This window comes from Lepus europaeus, chromosome 8 (genome assembly GCF_033115175.1).
Source record: "Lepus europaeus isolate LE1 chromosome 8, mLepTim1.pri, whole genome shotgun sequence".
In the NCBI taxonomy this organism is placed as follows: Eukaryota; Metazoa; Chordata; class Mammalia; order Lagomorpha; family Leporidae; genus Lepus; species Lepus europaeus.
The window spans coordinates 106586457-106600751 of record NC_084834.1 but is presented as its reverse complement, the minus strand read 5'-3'; the positions used below and the strand labels follow the sequence as shown (position 1 = coordinate 106600751).

At 42.0% G+C, this 14295-nt stretch overlaps 1 protein-coding gene across 1 annotated transcript in view; it reads right to left on the bottom strand.

Annotated features, from left to right (window-relative positions):
- The window catches only part of GRSF1 (G-rich RNA sequence binding factor 1), a 50085-nt gene extending 44644 nt beyond the window's left edge, over positions 1-5441 (bottom strand). Inside the window, exon 1 of the mRNA XM_062198730.1 lies at positions 5385-5441. Coding sequence (XP_062054714.1) covers positions 5385-5426 — 42 coding nt within the window. The 5' untranslated portion in view covers positions 5427-5441. The remainder of the gene's footprint in view (positions 1-5384) is intronic.
- Between the last annotated feature and the right edge of the window lie 8854 nt (positions 5442-14295).

The following is a 14295-nucleotide window of genomic DNA, read 5'->3' as shown; positions in this document are numbered from 1 at the left end:
TCTAGGTCATGGATTGACCAAAAGGAAAGGCAGAGGAAGAAAAGGGAGGTTTTAAAAAAAAGGTTGAATTTCATGTACTTATTAGCCCTGTCTTATTTTAAGTTACTTGTGTACTTTGTTTTGATAGGAAACTTAGAGCGCATTCATAAACCTGCAAATAAAAATAATTTATGTTTTTAAAAATTAATTTGGGGGCAGGAGGGAGGGAGGTTGGAGGGGGGAAGCCACAACAATACAAAAGTTGCACTTTGTAAATTCACATTTATTAAATTAAAAAAAATTAATTTGGGGGCCAGCACTGTGGCATAGCAGGTAAAGCAGCTGTCTGCAGTGCCAGCATCCCATATGGTCACCGGTTTGAGTCCTGGCCGCTCCACTTCTGATCCAGCTCACTTCTATGGCCTGGAATAGCAGTAGAAGATGGCCCAAGTCCTTGTTGCCCCTGAACCTGCTAAGGAGACCTGGAAGAAGCTCCTGGCTCTGGACTGGCCCAGCTCAGGCTGTTGCGGCCATTTAGAGAGTGAACTAGCAGATGGAAGATCTCTTTCTCTTTCTCTGTGCCTCTGCCTCTCTGTAACTCTGACTTTCAAATAAATAAATAAATAAATCTTAAAAAAAAAAAAAAAGAATTAATTGGCCGGCGCCGCGGCTCAATAGGCTAATCTTCCACCTTGCGGCGCCGGCACACCGGGTTCTAGTCCCGGTCGGGGCACCGGATTCTGTCCCAGTTGCCCCTCTTCCAGGCCAGCTCTCTGCTGTGGCCAGGAAGTGCAGTGGAGGATGGCCCAAGTCCTTGGGCCCTGCACCCCATGGGAGACCAGGAGAAGCACCTGGCTCCTGCCATCGGATCAGCACTGTGCGCCGGCTGCAGCGTGCCGGCCGCAGCGGCCATTGGAGGGTGAACCAACGGCAAAAGGAAGACCATTCTCTCTGTCTCTCTCTCTCACTGTCCACTCTGCCTGTCAAAAAAAAAAAGAATTAATTTGCAAAGAGTTTTGACTTGGATCAGTATTTCCCAGACTTGTGTTTCCCATGATACCTTTTGATGTTTGTCATCTCTCAATATCTAATATTTTCCTTTAAATCAGTGATTCCCAACCAGGAATGATTTTGCCCTCCAAGGATATTAGCCAAAGACTGGAAACATTTTTGTTTGGTACAGCTGGGGAGACAGAGCCATGCAAGTGTCTGTTGGTTAGAGCTCAATGATACTGCTAAACACCATGGTAAACAGCACAGCCCACCACAACAAAGGATCATCCGTCCACTGCGTCAGCAGTGCCAGTGTTGAGAAACCCTGATTTCAGTCAGTTCATTCTCTTTAAACTTCATAATAACTAATACTTACTGAGTGAACATGTATTTTACATGTTGTTCTAAGTACCTGACTGAGAATGCAGTATCTCATAGAATCTACACATCAAACGAATGTGGTAGAAACTACTATCAAACCTCTTTTACAAGAGAGGAAATGGAGGGTTAATTAACTTTTCCAAGGTCAAACAGGTAGTAAATAGCTGAACCTGGATAGTATGATTCTAGAAAGATCCTGAACTTAACAAATAACTATAGTTTATATTACAACTGTAAATAGAAACCAGTATCATATGCCCTATGTAGTAGAAAAACATAGAAGTAAATGCAGTCAGAACAAAATATTATGGGACAGCATTGTGGTACAATGGCTTAAATGGCCATCTGCAACATTAGCATCCTAAATGGGCACTGGTGTGAGTCCCAGCTGTTCCTCTTCTGATCTGGGTCCCTGCTTATGTGCCTGGGAAAGCACCAGAAGATGGCCTACATGCTTGTACCTTTGTCATCCATGTGGGAGACCCTAATGGAGTTCTAGCTCTTGCCTTTGGCCTGGTCCAGCCCTGGCTGCTGTGGATATCTAGGGAGTGAACCAGCAAATGGAAGCTCTCTCTGTCTCTCCCCCTCTCTCTCTGTAACTCTGCCTTTCAAATAAGTAAATAGATCTTTAAAAAATGAAAAAAAAATAGTATTAAGTTCTAGCTAGATTTTTTTCTTTTAAAGATTTATTTATTTATTTCAAAGGCAGAGATACAGAGAAAGAAGAGACAGAGAGAAAGAGATCTTTCATCCACTGGTTCACTTCCCAAATGGCTGCAACAGCTGGAGTTAGGTCAGATTGAAGCTAGGAGCCAGGCTCTTCATCTGGGTCTCCCATATGGGTAAAGGGGCCCAAGTGCTTGGGCCATCTTCTGATGTTTTCTCAGGCACATCAGCAGGGAACTGGATTGCAAGTAGAGCTGCCGGGACTCAAACCAGCGCCCATATGGGATGCTGGCAGTGCAAGTGAAGGCTTAACCTTCTACACCATGGCATAGACCCCTCTAGCTAGATATTGTTGCCTGATGAAGTCCCTGGGCCACATGGGACTATGCTGTATTTCAAGGGAGGTTTTAGAGAAGTGTTAAAGACGTACTAGCATCAAACCAAGGCTGGAAGAAATTAAAATAAATGTAAAAGGGATTAACTTATCTAATTCTGATTCAGTATTATATAATGCCATGTACATGCACCATTTAAAATCCCAATTCTTCAAAACTACAGTATCCTGAGATTGTTTGATTCTACACAAATTAGATAGAGCTGGGCTCAAATTCTGGGTCTACAACTTACTCCTGCTCATATAATTAAGATGTGACTGAATTTCCTCATCCATAGAACTGAGACAAAACATATGTCTTATATGGTTGTGGTAACAATTAAATGAGATATAAGGAGTCTTGGAAGATTACAAATAAAATGCACAGCACAAAATAAATATTAGTTCCCTCCATTTCCGGAAGATACTGTGGTCCGCTTCCAGCCTTGGTCTGGATTTTCATATCCTTCCATGATTATGCAAGCTCTCTATGAGCACTGGCAGGAGAAGCAGCCACAGTTGGCCCCAGAGTACCACAAGGAACAAAGACCTGCTTTCAGTCTTGTCCAGAGCAACCACATAGGCCTCTTGGGAGGAACTGGCCTTTTGAGCCATGTTGTGTGGCCGGGTTAGCATTTTTGATGATACAGCCAATATTTATGGAAATTGCAAGCATGCAGGTTCTGTGACAGTGACTCTGATAGATGATGCGGGTCCCTGGAGGTTATCAGACAGGAAGGAGGCACAGAACATAGAGAATGCTTTGTTCCTAGGAAAAGAGTTGTTGTGAGTCCTCTTAATTTCTTTTTCTTTCTTTCTTTCTTTTTTTTTTTTTTTTTGAGCCCATCTTAATTCTTTACATATAAACACACCTGCTCTAAATTTAGATCCACCATTTGGCCACACGATCCTTGAGTTCACGGCTAAAAGTTGTACTTTAAGTAGTCACAGTACCTCCTATAAGACTGGATTTGCCATTCTGTGTATCAACTAGAGTTTATAAGAGCCTTCAAACTATTATCTGCTTGGTGGTTGATGGCCTTTTGTCCTTATTTTGTGATTCCACAGTTTCTCTCTCACTTGCTGCTTTAATTTTTAAAAATACTCCTTTAATATAGCTTGAGATTTCTATGCCATAATTAGACCTAAATAAATTGCAAATACAATGAGGGAATTTATACACTGACTGAAATTCAGAATATCTCCTTCCTAGTAAAAACATAAAAGTCTTGGTGGCAGGGCCTTTGTTTTGTATCCTTCTATATCCCCAGTGTTTACATAACTGGCATATAGTTAGAACTTAATAAAAAATTTGCTGGATGGATGAGAGTTCATTTTAAGAGCAAATGATTGTGGCAGCCAACATTCCCTTTGCCTACACACATTACATGTTTCATGCCTCCAGGCTTAACACATGTTGCATCCTCTGTCTGTAATGCCTTCTCTCACCCCTTCTTCACTTGGGGAAGGCCTTTTAACCCTTCAAGATGCCTTCTGATAAAAATCTTCTTGATTCTTATCGTCCTCCTCCAACGAAGGTAACCTTTTTTCTTTTTTTTTTTTTTTGTTTCTTTCATAGATAATTTTATTTCTGGTTATAGAAATAAATGCTAAGAGGAGAAACAAAACTTCCCCATCCACATCCAATAATTTAATAGATAAAAAGAACAGTTAAAATAAATGGAAAAGGTAGAAATTTTAAACTTTGTTACAGCTTTAAAACATGAACATCTGATACAATTAGAAATCACATTCAGAGCTCGAATTTTTTTTAAAAAAAAAAGTATGGCTCCTTATTAAAAAACAAAAGCAAACAAACAAAAAAACCACTGTAGCCCACAGAAGTGAGAAGGCACCCGGCGTGGGCCTGTCGGCTTTCTGTCCCGAGTGGCGGTGTGGGCGGCTGTGGGCGTGGGGCAGGCTAAGGTAACCCTTTTTCAAAAGGTGGGCTCCTGCAGTCCTTCGCATATATTCCTATTGTAAGCAAAATGATTCTGTGCTATAATGATTGGATTACACGTCAGTCTCTGCCAGTAGAAATGAGTTTTTGAGACTGTGATGGTGGGTCTTTATTTTGTATTATCCCCTGAGCATGGTAACTGAATGTCACTGACAGACTGACTGAATCTTGCAAGTAGACCTTCATTCTGCAGGGCTCCAGAATCTTTCATAAGGAGTGCATTACAAGATCCCTTCCTTTAAAAAGCTCTATTTTGGGGGCTGGTGCTGTGACACAGCGAGCTAAGCCACAGCCAGCAGTGCTGACATCCTATATGGGTATTGGTTCAAGTCCTGGCTTCTCCACTGTGGAGATGATGGCCACTGGCAAGTGAGTGTCAGTTACTCAGGAATGGCTTCAGAACCCACCTGGCAACGGAGCCTGCCTGGCAACAGGCTGTGATTGGTTAGGGCATAAACCGCCCCTTGACCAGATTGGCTGCCTTGGCTATATAAGCTGCTGTACCAACTGAAATAAAGGAGTCTGCAGGCTGCTCGCCTCTGGCCCGCTTTCACTCGATTCCCAGGGTCTGTGTGGTAACTCAGCACCGCTTGCCCCCACTGCGCTCCTCCTCTCAGAACGAATCCACCACAACACTCCACTTCCTATCTGCTCCCTGATAATGGCCTTTGGGCACCTGCACCCACTTGGGAGACCTAGAGTTTTGACCTGAAAGAAATTCCTGACTCCTGGCTTCAGCCTAGCCCAGCCCCAGCTGTTGCAGCCGTTTGGGAGTGAACCAGCAGATGGAAGATCTCTCTCTCTGTGTCTGTCCTCCTCTCTCTGTAATTCTGCCTTTCAAATAAATAATTAAATCTTTTTCTAAAAAATTTGCCATTTTGGATAGGAACTCTTTTTGCCCACCAAGGTTTTCTTTCACTAAATCCATGAATTCTGTATTGAGATGAGATGATTAGTGTAAAAATACCAAGAACACCCTACAAGTAAGGGATTTAGAAACACTTGATCAAATTTCCACATGGGATTGATTACCTTGGTTTTCTGCTGTCTGCTTCCTGGTTGCTTTGATGCCATAGGGACCTCAAAGAGAGCAATCCGTGGGGAGGGTTGGAATATTTCTCCTGAAGCAAAACAAGTAGTTTGCCTGTTTGGGACCAGATTCCTGTTGGTGCAGAACAGGGAAATTATCTTGTATAAGGTAGTATCTCATGTCTCCAGCTATAAGAGGATTGTGGCCTGCTCAGGTTGCTATGGTTGTGACTATGACAACTATGAAAAACATGAGTGAGATGCCAAGAAGGGGGTGTGGAAATGGCCACAGCAAAGGAGAACAAATGGCTAAGACTGCCTAGTGTCCCTGGATTCCAGTGGTCATATAGGCAGGGATTCAAAACCATATATGGAGATCTAATTTCCAGATTTTATTATAAATAAACATTGATGCAAATCCTGAACCTTTCATAATTAAATCCTTTCATTCATCCTGCTTTTTTGTTATTCTGAGGAAGGCAATAGGGTAGGGGGAAGCAGCAAAGCACCTGTGGTACAAACCAAAAGGCTCAGCTCTTGGGAACAGGCACTATTTAATTAAGCCAACTGTGAATTTGCGTGGGTGCAAGTAACAGCTGTTAATTCCTAAGATATTTTTGTTGTACCCAGTTGGGAGACTCTCTCTGTCTATATATGGTCCTTCATGCTACAGGACCTCATGGGGATGGGTGGGCTAAAACCATGGGCTCCTTGAAACTACTTTGCCATCTCTTGATCTTTGACAGCACACTGACAGCCTGCTCTCTGCAAAACTTCAGCAAGGTTAAAAGTTAAGCTGCTCGTCTGACACACTCAGCAGTGACTCCTCCATCTCCCCATGTTGTTGCTAGGCTATTATGAACTTCAACAAGAGGCTTATTTGTTTAGTCCACATATACTTTCAAGCTGCTTAGTTACCATGTCTTGTGCACAGAAGCATTCCTGGCAAACAAACTTTTTAAGAGCGATTGAAGCTGCAAACCAGCCTAGCAGATTGAGCCTCCAGAGCCCATGAGCTATATGAAGCAAACCAAAACACAGCTGGTGGAGTTAATTTTAGGCTTTTCAACCTTGGCAATGTCCTGTCAATTTGGGAAAAGCAGCTCTCAATAGGCTCAAAAAGGTCCCACTCTCTTCAACTCTATGCAGCCTATTGAAGAAGTGGCTATGAGGTTATACTGGAAAAAACAATAGGAGGCAGAGGTAAACTTGACAGACCAAGAACTTCAACTCAGTATTTATTGAGCAAGTACAAGGTCCATGAAAGAAATCTTATATCCTTTTTTCCCTCTAATGACTAAAGCCCTCAAAATTATACTGAACTTTCTAAAAAAGAACTTTCTAAAAAAGTTCTAGGGGCAGGCATTTGGCCTAGCTGTTAAGATGCTTGTCTCCCAAATTGAAGTGTCTGAGCTTGATTCCTGATTCCCTCTCCTGACTCTGGCTTCCTGCCAATGCAGACCGTGACAGGCAGTGGATGACGGATGGTTCAAGCTGCTGGGTCTCTGCTACTCACATGGGAGACCAGGATTGAGTTCCTAGCAGTTGGCTCTGGCTCCTGGCTGCTGCCTTAGTTTCATGCTGGCCACGCAGGCATTTTGATAGTAAATCAATAGATGAGAGCTCTTTGTCTGTCTCTGTCTCGCAAATAAGCAAAAGAAAAAAACATTTTGTTAAGTTTTAAAAGACTGGCTTCTCAAAGACAAAAATAAATTTCTATGCAATGATGCCTCAAAACATCAAAAGTAGGTTGGTAATGATGAGTGAGGAAACAAAACTTTTATTAAATTATGCCTTTTATGAATGCAACAGGAATTTAAGTGCAAGGAGTACATACACACTGTTCACGTCTGAAAACAAATGATGCAATTCTCTGACCACCAAAATAGGTAAGGTCAAAATAGATATAATATATACTCATATACAACATGGACCCTGCCTTCATAATGCGTATGTAATTTCTAACTTTGTGTTTACATATCTGATTGCTAGTATTTCCCAATGACCTACAGACTTCATGACCTCACTGAGGTCCAGAATAGATGACAAATACTTGTTGAGACTCTTATCATTCCCTCAAAGCTAGCTTTCTATTGCACAAACCTCATCTTCAAGGAATGCACAGTTTCAAGGGGGAAGGTACTGGGTTGAGTTTTTGGTCAATGGAAGATGCCTTCTTCCATTTTAAACATGAAATCAGAAGCTTCGTGTTTGCACACTTTGTGGGTTTTAGTGATAAATGAATGCACTGAGAGACACCAAGATTTTCATGCTTCCATTATGCTCCACTATGTCAAATTAATCTGTCCTTGAGAAGCAATTAAGACTCACATTGGTTTGTCTTTAATGAAGCAAGACACAGAATTAAAATCTAAAGAGCACCAATAAAGCTCAGGTTGAATTTCTGGACTGTATTTAGAATATATTTATTCTACTTTAGTCCATCCGGAGGGGCAGAGTGAAGAGAAATAATCTTTACACTATTGGGATTCTACAAACTAGCTGTGATCTTGGGCAGGTTACATAACCTCTTAGCATTATCTTCCTTATCTATAAAGTGGGGTAAACAACACTTAAAATCAACCTGTGGAGTAGTATAAGGAATAAATTAAACAAACAAACAAAAAATACATGAAAAGCTTAGTGAGATTGGCCCATTGGAAATACTCAGCAAGTTGCGTCCAGAAAAACAATCTTATGTAATAATTAGATGGAATAATTATCACATCAATCTAAACATTATGAAATCAAAACATTCCCACACAACAGAATGCATTTCATCAAGTTACTAAGGATTTGTTGTCCAGGTATACCTTTTCTAGTATTTGTTATTCAGTATCTGCTATTCTTTTTTTTTAAATTTTTTTTTTTTTTGACAGGCAGAATTAGACAGTGAGAGAGAGAGCGAGACAGAGAGAAAGGTCTTCCTTCTGTTGGTTCATCCCCCAAATGGCCGCTACGGCCGGCTGCGCTGATCCAAAGCCGGGAGCCAGGTGCTTCCTCCTGGTCTCCCATTTGGGTGCAGGGCCCAAGCACCTGGGCCATCCTCCACTACCTTCCTGGGCCACAGCAGAGCTGGACTGGAAGAGGAGCAACCAGGACTGAATCCGGCGCCCCAACTGGGACTAGAACCCCGGGTTGCCAGTGCCACAGGCGGAGAATTAGCAAGTGAGCCGCGGTGCCGGCCCGGTATCTGCTATTCTACCAGAGTCAGATCACATTTCTGTATCAGTAGACAACTACTCAAGAAAATCTCAGTCTCACATATAGTAATAGGGCTTGAATTCAGCATTTCTTCTCTCTGGCATTAATAGTATCCGCTTTTAGGTTTACAGGCAAAAGGACATTATTATATGTAGGCAGAAAGGAGATGACTAATCTGAGGGCAAGTAGAATCCTTTAGTCCATAAAAAGATAATCTTCACTTTCAGCAACTTTTAAATCCTTATCACTGATAGAACTTCTAGGATTTTCCCAAAAAGGGGGCTGTTCTTTGCTTTTTTTTTATCATGGAAGAAATTCAAGCTAAACAAAGGTTGTCATCATTGTATAATTACTTCCATGTCCTCACTACCTGGCTTCAAATATTATCAAGTTATGGACAACCTGTTTCATCTATATTCTTACCTTCCTCTCCCATGTCTACCTGAAACAAATTCCAGCCATGTTTATTTCAGTATATCTTTCTAAAAGCTAAGGGTTATCAAAAAAAAAAAAAAAAAAGCGTAATTACATCAGCACCACAAAAAGCACCCAGTGTCCGCGTTTCCAGTGTCTTATAAATGTTAGGAGGATTTATTCCAGTTGTTCACAGTTTGTTTGAATCAGAATGCAAATGAGTCCACACATTTCAATTAGTTGATTTTCTTATGAGTTTTTTAGCCTCTAGGTTTCTCCTTCAGCTGTTTTTCCCCCTGCAATTTATTTACTGAAGAAATTGGATTCTGCTTAGTTTCCCCAGTTTGGATTTTGCTGATTGTATCCGTGTGGTCCACATGTAATTTTACCACATTCTTTAGCATATTCTTCTGTTTCCTGTATTTCTTGCAAACTGATAAATTGGTTCTAGAGGCATGATCAGTTTCTATTTTGTTGTAATACTTCTTTTTTTAAATTAAAAATTTACTTATTCATTTGAAAGGCAGAAAAACATAAAGAAGAGATCTCTCATCTGCTGTTTCACTTCGCAAATGCCTGCAACAGCTGGGGCTGGGCTAGGCCAAAGCCAGGAGCTTAGAACTCAATCTACGTCTCCCATATAGGTAACAGGGACCCAACTATGTGAGCTATCATCTGGGTCTGCTACCTGGATAGCAGGGGCTCAAGTACGTGGGCCATCTTCTGCTGCTTTCCCAGGGGCATTAACAGAGAGCTGGATGGGAAGTGGGGCAGCTCGGACTTAAACAGGCATCCATATGGGATGCTGGCGTCTCAGGTGGTGGCTTTACCCGCTATGCCACAACGCCAGCCCTGATGATATATACTTTTATCAGGAAACATAAACTCTGGCTGTCTGTCTTGTGACACCAACAACCATTGATGATCATTCACTAGAGGCTAGATCCATTTACTGAGAAGGGGTTGCAAAAATACTGATATTCTACTATTAGTTCAGTCATTCCTACTTCATTTTAAAAAAAAATTTAAATAATTCCACAAGGAGAAATTTCTCCTCATCTACTATGTGGAAACTTGTTTTTAACTGGTGTTATTTTATATGGGAATAATGACATATCAAATAACACACTGGATGTGATTCCTTTGTATTTTAGAAAGATACTAAGAATAATTTTATTTCAGGTAGTAGAATTCCTAACTTTTAGAGAAAGCAAATATAAACAAAACTGAGGGAGAAGAGGAAGATGGTTGTCAGGCATCAGCTATCTGGGGAGAGAAATAATGAAAGAAGAAACAGAGTCTTAGAGGTGACATTTTTCTAAGTTACTCTGATGTGGCACACAAATTTCTATTCAAAAGCCTATCCTTGGCTTTGAATATCATTTACTTGCTGAGGAAGCCTGCATTCCTATCTGTAGTTCAGATGTCTCCTCAGGCTTCCTGAAGTACTCAAAACTCCAACAGATATCGCTACTTTGATGTCTAAAAGACATCTCAATGTGAACATATCCAAAATGGAACTTCTTTGGTTTTCCCTCAGCATTGTGATCCACATCTTCCCTATCTCAATAAATGGCAGCATCATCAATCAGTTGCCACAGCTGAAAACACAGGAGTCATTCTTGTCTCCTTCCTTTCTACAACTTCCACAATCAGCCAACCAACCAACCAATCACTAGGTGCTCTTGTCTTTATCTCCACATTACAAATTCCTTTTTTCTATGATTAATAACACCACCCCAAATCAAATCACAATTTGTTCCTAAGAAACAGTTGAACTATTGCAATAATCTAGCTTTCCTTTTAACATGTAAATTGCCTCCAGCTTATTCTCTACAAGAAAGGAGAGTGGGGGCCAGCGCTGTGGTGCAGCGGGTAAAGCCGCCACCTGCAGTGCCAGCATCGTGTATGGGCACTTGTTCAAGTCCCCGCTGCTCCACTTGCGATCCAGCTCTCTGCTATGGCCTGGGAAAGCAGTAGAAGATGGCCCAAGTGCTTAGGCCCTTCCACCCGCATGGGAAGACCCAGAGAAAGCTCCTGGCTCCTGGCTTCAGATCAGCACAGTTCTGGCCATTGTGGCCAACTGGGGAGTGAACCAGCAGCTAGAAGACCTCACCCTCTCTCTGCCTTTCCTTCTTTCTCTGTGTAACTCTGCCTTTCAAATAAATAAATAAATCTTTTAAGAAAAAAAAGAAGAGTTATCATTCCAAAATATTAATCAGGGGTCAAGAGCTGATAATTGTTAAAGCTGTGTGATGGAGTCATTATACTAATCTGCCCATGTGAGTATGTCTGAAATTTTCCAAATTTAAAAAGAAAAGTATTATTCAGATTATTTTAATTTATGCTCTTACTATCTTAATTCAATGCTGACTTCTCAAATGCTCTTAGGATAACATCCAAATGTCTTATCCAGGTCTGTGAGTCCCAACCTGCCTTTGGTCTATCTTTCTGGCCCCAGCTGATGCTACTCTACTTGTTCCTTCTAACCTATCAGGCAAAAGAACACTTTAAGCTCTTTCATCTCTTAGGGCGTTTGGACTTACTATTCCCTCCACCAGGCTGGCTTCTCTTCCTCCAAGTTTCAGTAAACATCTAACCTCCTTTACAGGGACCTTTCTTCACCTAACCTAACTTCTTCCTTCCACGTTCATAACACCATTGTATCACTGTATTTATTTCAGATCTTTTACCACACTTATAATTATTTATCTATTTCTCTAAATATACTTACATGCTTATTATGACAAGAAAGCAACCTAAATAAATAAAGACATTAGAGGGCATACACCTACTCATGTTCTGTTTTTGTCCACATTGTAGTATAATTGAATTCTTCAAAAAATTGGCATAAAGAATACAAAATGTTAGTAATTTTGCTTCATAAGCAAATGGCTTCAGATTTTGTTCAGGAGAGTAACTTCATTTTTTTAACAATATAAAATTTTTGTAATAACAATACCACAGTATTTATTGTCTTTTTGTAATATAAGGGCTATAAAAACTATATGAACAAGTATTTTAGAACTATATTCCTGGGGCCGGTGCTGTGGCTCAGTGGGTTAAGTTGCCATCTGCAGTGCTGGCATCTCATGTGGGTGCCAGTTTGAGTCCCGGCTACTCTACTTCTGATCCAGCTCCCTGTTAATGTGCCTGGGAAAGCAGTGGAGGACGGCCCAAGTCCTTGGGCCCCTGCACTCACATGGAAGACACAGATGAAGCTCCTGGCTCCTGGTTTTAGCCTAGCACAGCCCTGGCCATTGTGGCCATTTGGGGAGTGGGCCAGCAGATGGAAGAGCTCTCTCTTCCTCTGTCTCTTCCTGTCTCTGTAATTCTGACTTTGAAATACATGAATAGGTCTTAATAAACAAACAAACAAAAAACTATACTCCCAATAAAGGACATCTAAAGAACAAAGGAAAAACTGTATTACCCTCTCAATAATTTCCCACTTCATCTATCATCTCTACATGGAGACACTTTGTAGCAAAGTATAACTATCTCCTTTTAGCATGATCCCACAGTTCTCTTGACTCTTTTAGAATAAAATCCCTTCTGCATGGTCCATTATGAGGTTCACGTACTCATCAAAACCAATGATTAGGCCGTCGCCGTGGCTCAATAGGCTAATCCTCCGCCTGAGGTGCCGGCACACCAGGTTCTAGTCCTGGTCGGGGTGCCGGATTCTGTCCCGGTTGCCCCTCTTCCAGGCCAGCTCTCTGCTGTGGCCTGGGAAGGCATTGGAGGATGGCCCAACTCCTTGGGCCCTGCACCCCATGGGAGACCAGGAGAAGCACCTGGCTCCTGCCTTTGGGTCAGCGTGGTGCGCCGGCCACGGCGGCCATTGGAGGGTGAACCAGCGGCAAAAAGGAAGACCTTTCCCTCTGTCTCTCTCACTGTCCACTCTGCCTGTCAAAAAAAATAAAAAATAAAAAATTTTAAAAAAACCAATGATTCAGCCTTTTCTTTGCATATGCACTCGCTCACACAGTCACATCTGAGTGTCAGATCTACTTTGCAAGTATCTGAGGATGAGGCTGATGGTGTACTATCACCTTCTGCCCTTTGGACCCTGTCCACAGTGGAATCTCACAACCACCACACTGGACACACAGGTTACCTCAGAAAGCAATTTCTGGAATTCGACAGTAGCTTCTTGAAACCGAAACTTCAAAAGAGTGGCATGAAATACGGATTGGTGAGAGAGAAATTCGAATTATATTTGTTTGAAGATAACTTCTACTTGATTCTGAAATTCCTAACATTTTTGACATGCTAAATCATTTTAGGTGATAGCCATTGTTTGATTTAAAGTCTAATCTAGAATTATATTCTATATTGTTAACATGACATCCCCCTCATTTTTAGGACAACTATAACTAAGCTCTTTCAGATATTAATTCTAGGCAATTCTCCTAGTGGTTTGATAAAGTACACGGTAAATATTTTGGCAGATTCTTTCTTCTGCTGGTCTTTCTCCAGATTCAGGATCACAAGATGCATCTACTGGAGTCGGCCCTGTGGTGTAGCAGGTAAAGCCACTGCCTGCAGTGCTGGCAGCCCATATGGGTGCCAGTTGGAGTCCCAGCTATTCTACTTCTGATCCAGCTATCTGCGATGGCCTGGGCAGCCAGTAGAAGATGGCCCAAGTCCTTGGACTCCTGTACCCACATGGGAGACCTGGAAGAAGCTCCTGGCTCCTGGCTTTGGATTGGCCCAGTTCTGGCCATTGCAGCCAACTGCAGAGTGAACCAGAGGATGGAAGACCTCCTCTCTCTCTCTCTCTGTTTCTCTGTAACTCTGTTTTCAAATAAATAAATAAATCTTAAAAAAAAATAGCATAGGAATATCTCAAACACAGGGATTTTACATAATAAATCCATGATTTTTATATTTAGCTCAGTACTCCTCTTTCCTCCTTTTGTGGCATCTTTTGGTTCTGTAATTCTCAAATTATTCCAGTGACCTCTGCAGTTCCCCTAGTAGTGTGAGATCTCAATATTTTCCTCTATGTTTTTTTTTTTTTTGACAGGCAGAGTGGATAGTGAGAGAGAGAGAGAGAGAGAGAGAGAAAACGGCCGGCGCCGCGGCTCACTAGGCTAATCCTCCACCTTGCGGCGCCGGCACACCGGGTTCTAGTCCCAGTTGGGGCACCGATCCTGTCCCGGTTGCCCCTCTTCCAGGCCAGCTCTCTGCTGTGGCCAGGGAGTGCAGTGGAGGATGGCGCAAGTCCTTGGGCCCTGCACCCCATGGGAGACCAGGAGAAGCACCTGGCTCCTGCCATCGGATCAGCGCG